This window comes from Parus major, chromosome 12 (assembly GCF_001522545.3).
Source record: "Parus major isolate Abel chromosome 12, Parus_major1.1, whole genome shotgun sequence".
Classification (NCBI taxonomy): domain Eukaryota; kingdom Metazoa; phylum Chordata; class Aves; order Passeriformes; family Paridae; genus Parus; species Parus major.
Window position 1 is genome coordinate 6,288,406 of NC_031781.1, and position 6,369 is coordinate 6,294,774.

Genomic DNA, 6,369 nt, shown 5'->3' on the forward strand with positions numbered 1-6,369 from the left:
GATGGATGGATGGATGGATGGATGGATGTGAAAGCACAAAAGCAGGGACAGCTGTGTGGGACAGTGTCTGAAGCTTTTCTGGGCAGTGGGAGCAGACTGGTGAGAGATGGGACTGGCTCTGCCGGTGTCAGTGCATGGGTTTCTGCAGCGCTGAGACGTCAACCGTGTCGCCTGCAGTCGGTGACCCCGAACATTCATTCTGCCCCCCTCGAAGCACCCCTGCCTGCGGGGCAGCAGCTGAGTAAACAGAGCAGAGCAGATGGGATGATCCTGCCGGGCCGGGGAGCCAGCGGGGTGGTAACCCGAAGAGGGGGAGCTGTCAGCGCAGGCTGGGCACCGGCTGATGGATGGCAGGGAGAAGCTTCCTGAGAAACTTCCATGCTGTGTGGTTACTTCCTGGGGGGAAGACTGGTTCCCACCACTTTGCTGCTAGAGCTGATGTATCTCTTCAATCTGTGGGCCTCAGGAATGCTCTCGGGGACCCCAGGGATGCTTCAAGCCTCTCCTGGTGCACTAGAGATCACAAGAGACATCCAGTTCCTCAGATGTAGCTCTCACCCTGTGACCACAGCAGTGCTTTTCCAGGAGTGGGGTGAAGAAGCTGCAGAAGAGGGGGTTCAGCATGCTGCTATGGCATGGAACAGGGGTGCCACTGGGCTGATGGTGCCATGCTGTGCTGTGCCATTCCAGACCCAGCTTTCGTCCGTGCCCAGCTGATCCCTGACAGCAGCGAGAGGAATGATGACAAGCTCTACTTCTTCTTCCGGGAGAAGTCGGCTGATGCCCCGCTGAGTCCCGGGGTCTATTCCCGCATCGGGCGCATCTGCCTGGTAGGTGTAGCAGAGGACAGGCAGAAAAGCAGGCAGGGAGGTGGGCAGGGGGACAGGCAGGGCTGAGCAAAGGGCTCTCACTGTTGCAGAATGACGACGGGGGCCACTGCTGCCTTGTGAACAAGTGGAGCACCTTCCTGAAGGCCCGGCTCGTCTGCTCTGTGCCGGGACCCGATGGAATTGAAACGCACTTCGATGAGCTCCGTGAGTGTGCCAGGAAAGGGATGGGAGCCTTCTCTACCCCTGCAGGCTTGGGAGGCACCCTGGGCAGAGCTGGGGACACCTCTGCTGCCCCTTGCCTCTTGCTCTTCCATGGGTAATTGCTCTGCCTGTACCCTGGTGTCCCTGCCCGCCTTCCCTATGGTGACACCTCCATCTTTCTGTCCCAAGAGGACGTCTTCATCCAGCAGACTCAGGACACCAAGAACCCTGTTATCTATGCTGTGTTCTCCGCTTCGGGGTGAGTGCTGACGCTCCTGGCACAGTGGGGGAGAGGAGGGAGTCTCAGCTGGAGGGGTGTCCTGGCAATGCCATGACAAAGGGTGGCAGCAGGTCCTTCCCTCCAGGTCGGTCTTCAAAGGCTCTGCTGTGTGTGTCTACTCGATGGCTGACATCCGCATGGTCTTCAACGGGCCCTTTGCCCACAAGGAGGGACCCAACTACCAGTGGATGCCCTACACAGGAAAAATGCCCTACCCCCGTCCAGGCACTGTAAGTACCCGCAGGCACCACGGGGAGGTGAGGAGGCGCCTGCCAGGCCGCCGGCACCCTCAGACCTGAGCACTGGCGATGTTTGTGCCGCAGTGCCCTGGGGGGACCTTCACCCCCTCCATGAAGTCAACCAAGGACTACCCTGACGAGGTGATCAACTTCATGCGCGCACACCCGCTGATGTACCACGCCGTGTACCCCACGCACCGCCAGCCGTTGGTGGTCCGCACCAATGTCAACTACCGCTTCACCACCGTGGCCGTGGACCAGGTGGACGCGGCAGACGGGCGCTATGAGGTGCTTTTCCTGGGCACAGGTACCCACGCCGCGCACCGCGGGGAACGCAGCATGCTCCGGCGCGGCCCCGGAGGGCACGGGCACCACCAGGGCTGGCCAGAGCACGGTGCCCTCCACCGCTAGAGTGGGGTGAGGGGCTGAGACTGTCCCCCTGAGATCCCTGCCCCTCCTCAAGGCTCCAGACTGTTCTTTCCCTGTCCCAATGCCATCCCATAGATACTAGTGTCCTGCCTGGTCCTTCTCTTAGCCCAGCTCCTATCCCTGAAGTCAGTGATCCAGTATGGCACTTCCCATCCCAGGGATTCTGCCATGCAGCTCGGTCCTCCCCCTGTCCTGGTGCCTGTTCCAGGGGCCTCATCATCCAGCCTTATCCCTTCCTGACCCTAGCACCCATCCAGTGTGCTTCTTATTGCCCATGCTAATCCCGTCATCATCCAGCCTTGTACCTTTCCTGCATGGTTGCCCATCCCAGAAACATTGACATCCAGCCCTGTCCTTCCCAGACCTCAGTGCCCATCCTGGGGCCACTATCATCCAGGCCAGTGGTTCCCCTGCCTTTAATGTGCATCCCAGAGCCTCCGTGATCCATCCTGGTCCTTCTCTTGCCCTGGTGCAAGTCCCCATGCTGCTCTGGGCACTCTGGCACTCTGGTGGCACTCTCTAAACACAGGTGGTTACCTGAGCTGGCACACTCCACCCCAGACATAGCTACCTGCCACAGCAGGAGAGATGGGCCTGGGGGATCCTTCCTTCCCACAGCCCCAGCAGGGACCCCCTTCCCAGAGAGGGAGGGCATGGGTGCCCAGGGGTAGCACTGAGCACCCGGGCACTCTGGTGTCTTGCAGATCGGGGCACTGTGCAGAAGGTCATTGTGCTCCCCCGGGATGACATGGAGACAGAGGAGCTCATGCTGGAGGAGATTGAAGTGTTCAAGGTAAGGGCTGGCATGTCCCCCACCCTCTGCTGAGTGCTCTTGACCCAGCCAACCAACCCCTTGAGACACCAGCCAGCCCCTTGAGATACCAGTCACTCCCTGGGACAGCAGCCAGTCCCTTGGGACACCAGCCACCTCTTGGCCAGCTCTGGAGGGACTCCAGGCTTTGGTCCTCCTGCTGCTGCCCACTCATATCTCCCCCTGCTTTCTCTGCCTGCTCCAGCTGCCTGTGGGGGCTCTGGGGTTCCCACCCCAGGCTGTAGCATCAGTCCAAGAAGTAATCCCTCCATCTTCTTCATTCCTCCTCTCATCCAGGTGCCAGCACCCATCAAGACAATGACCATCTCCTCCAAGAGGGTGAGTCATAGCATGTGGCAGGTGCCTGGGTGGGCAGATCCCATCCCAGACCCAGCTGTGGCACTGCCCAGCATCACCACAGCACCAGAACAGGAGGCTTGCAGGGGCCCTAATGCAGTGGGGATGAGGTAGTATCTCAGCCTGTCCTCTTTGTCCCAACAGCAACAGCTGTATGTGTCCTCGGCCGTAGGCGTGACCCACCTGGCCCTGCACCGCTGTGACGTGTACGGGGAAGCCTGTGCTGACTGCTGCCTGGCCCGGGATCCCTACTGCGCCTGGGATGGCAGCGCCTGCACCCGCTACTCCGCCTCCTCCAAGAGGTACAGCGTGGGTCAGGGAGAGGGTCAGGGAGGGACCCCCCAGCCACGGGCTCCCCCTCTCACCTCCCACTTCCCCACAGGCGGAGCCGGCGGCAGGACGTCCGGCATGGCAACCCCATCCGGCAGTGCCGCGGCTACAACTCCAATGGTGAGCGGGGTCTGGGACGAGGCCTTGTAGCCAGGGGCAGCTGGGATGGGAGACTGAGGGCACAGGGCTGGGGCTGGGGACTCGGGGATTCCTTGGTGTGAGGGTGGATGTATGGGAAGATACATGGATGAATGGGTGGTTGTATTAGGGAGGGAGATGAACAAAGATGAGTGGATACATTGGGGATGAGAAGAAGCACAGATGAGTGGGTCGGTTCATGGATGGATGGATGGATAAACGGATACCCACCCTTGGAGATGGAGTGGGCAGGGGAGAAGTGCAGTGGGGATGACCTGGCTGCCCATGGCCCCCCTGCAGCTAACAAGAACACGGTGGAGGCTGTGCAGTACGGGGTGGAGGGCAGCACAGCCTTCCTGGAGTGCCAACCCCGCTCGCCCCAGGCCAGCATCAAGTGGCTGCTGCAGAAGGACAACAGCGACCGGCGGAAAGAGGTAGGGCAGGGCGCTGCTCGAGGGGTGCCGGGGGTGCCGGGCGCCAGCCTCCTGAGCCACTCCCTCTCTCACCCCCAGCTGCGGGTGGAGGGCCGGGTGCTGCGCACAGAGCAGGGCTTGCTGCTGCGCGCCCTCCAGCTCAGCGACAGCGGCCTCTACTCCTGCACCGCCACCGAGAACAACTTCAAGCACACGGTGACCAAGGTGCAGCTCCGCGTCCTCAGCAGCCGCGCCGTCCACGCCGTGCTGGTCCAGGCGGAGACCCCCCCTGGCCTGCCGGGTGTTCCCACTCCCCGCTACCAGGACCTGCTGCAGCTCCTCAGCCAGCCCGAAATGGGACTCCTGGACCAGTACTGCCAGGGCTACTGGCGGCACACGGCCGCCAGCCCCCCGCAGCCACTGGCTGGCCTCAAAGCCAAGGAGCAGCAGGACCAGAAGAAGCCTCGAAACCGCCGGAATCACCAGCCAGAGACCTATGGGCATACATGAAACCATCATCAGGGACTTTGCTAGCACAGTGGTCTATTTTTCCCCCCTTTTAATATTAAAAATATCTATAAATAAATATATATATATATATATATATACACATCCACGCACACACACACACGCAGACACAAGTGCTCCCCCCTCCCACGGGAGGCGGTATTTATTTGTAGGCTGTACATAGTCACTGGGGTGGTGCTACCCCCACCTCCCAGCCCCAGGGAGGAGCAGGCACTCCTAGGGAGGAGCAGGGACCCCTGAGGTGGCTGCAGCCACCATTGCTGTCTTCCCCTCTGCCAAGGACCCCCAGATCCTGTTGTGCAGGGACCACGGGTCAGCACAGCTGGGGCATGGCCCTGCTCTGGGGGATGGATGTCATGGTGTGGGAGGGGATGCTGCCCTGGGGAGGGCAGGGGGTGAGTCGGGGGGAGGCAGTGCCAGGCAAGGTCTGCCCACTGCAAGCTGGGCATGGCCATCATAGCTTCGTGCCTCAGTTTCCCCACTGGGTTATGGAGGAGCAAGTGCTTTCTGTGAGGAAGCTGTAGGCCACCACGCATACTGAGGAGGGACGAGAGTACACGGCTCTGTCCCCTCCCCTTGGCAGGGGTGAGATGGGACCTCAAGGTAGGACCAAGGTGTTCAGGCAATAGTGGGGGCTTGGCCCCGGGGTCTTTGGATGGAGAAGGGGCCATGCTGGTGTAAAACCTCGAGCAGCTGCTGGTGCTTGGTGACAGTGGCACCCAGAGGTATTTGGGGCACCCTGGTGGGTGTGGAGGGTTGTAAATAGTTGTACATGGGAAACAAGGGCGACCAGGGCTGAGTGAGTGCCCCCTGCTGCAGCTAGGGGCACTCCCAAATAAACACTGCCTTTGGGACAGACGTGGGCGCCTGCGTGTGCTCTGTAGGGGACAGATCTGACCACCACCACGTAATCCCCCTGAGCCCTGCCAGGGCCCAGAGGGCTGCCCCTGGGGCAGCACTGGGTCACTGGTGGGCGGCACAGGGGCTGTGGGGAGGTGGCAGTAGTGGGTGGTACTGCTGGGTGTTGGGGTACACTGGGCTGGGCTGGTGGCTGGCAGCAGCCCTGGGTGTTGCTGAAGTCACTGGAAGCACTCAGACTTATTACTGGGGGCACTGAGGAAAGTACTGGAGCAGTAGGATATGGTACTGGGAGCTGGTACTTGGTGGTACTGGGGCATGGAGGAGGGGAGAAACTTTACAGAGGGCACTGAGGGTGGTAGTGGATGATACTGGGGCACTTGGATTGAGACAGGGGTGGTACCAAGCTCCTCTTAGTAGTTCCAGGAGGCTGTTCCAGGGTCAGTGCTGAAAGGCCTGGGCTGTATCAGAGGTAGTACTGGGCACACTGGAGGTACTGGGCAGTACTGGGAGGACTAGGAGAAGTACTGAGGCATGAGGGTCTGGCAGTAGGAGCTGGTACTTGGTGGTACTGGGAGCAGTGGTAGAGAAGTGGTAATGGTTCTGTGCGGGTGGCTGGAGGTTGTAGTGGGCAATACTGGGCTGTAGCAGGGCACTCTGTTCAGTATGGGGTAGTGGAGGTGGGACTGGGCTCTTCTGGGCAGTCTTGAGAGGCACTGGTGTGAGTACTGGGGGTGCTGGGACTGTGCTGGGGTCACTGCTGGGTGTGCTGATGGGGTGCAGAGCTGTACGGGGGGTGGTGCAATGCTGTACTGGGGGAGCTGGGTTGTGCTGGGGGTGTGCAAGGCTCTACTGGGAGCTGCACTGGTCTGTACTGGGAGCTGCACTGGGCTACACTGGGAGCACTGGTCTGTACTGGGAGCTGCGCTGGGCTATACTGGGAGCACTGGTCTGT

At 60.7% G+C, this 6,369-nt stretch overlaps 1 protein-coding gene across 2 annotated transcripts in view; it reads left to right on the forward strand.

The window, feature by feature from the left end:
- The window catches only part of LOC107210499 (semaphorin-3F-like), an 18,417-nt gene extending 13,785 nt beyond the window's left edge, over window positions 1–4,632 (forward strand). For both annotated transcript variants that reach the window (XM_015641402.2, XM_015641401.3), the window contains 11 exons: window positions 691–830; window positions 920–1,034; window positions 1,221–1,290; window positions 1,397–1,541; window positions 1,635–1,857; window positions 2,684–2,772; window positions 3,088–3,129; window positions 3,292–3,449; window positions 3,530–3,597; window positions 3,916–4,049; window positions 4,128–4,632. In XM_015641402.2, coding sequence (XP_015496888.1) covers window positions 691–830; window positions 920–1,034; window positions 1,221–1,290; window positions 1,397–1,541; window positions 1,635–1,857; window positions 2,684–2,772; window positions 3,088–3,129; window positions 3,292–3,449; window positions 3,530–3,597; window positions 3,916–4,049; window positions 4,128–4,538 — 1,595 coding nt within the window. In that variant the 3' untranslated portion in view covers window positions 4,539–4,632. The remainder of the gene's footprint in view (window positions 1–690; window positions 831–919; window positions 1,035–1,220; window positions 1,291–1,396; window positions 1,542–1,634; window positions 1,858–2,683; window positions 2,773–3,087; window positions 3,130–3,291; window positions 3,450–3,529; window positions 3,598–3,915; window positions 4,050–4,127) is intronic.
- The last annotated feature ends 1,737 nt before the right edge of the window (window positions 4,633–6,369 follow it).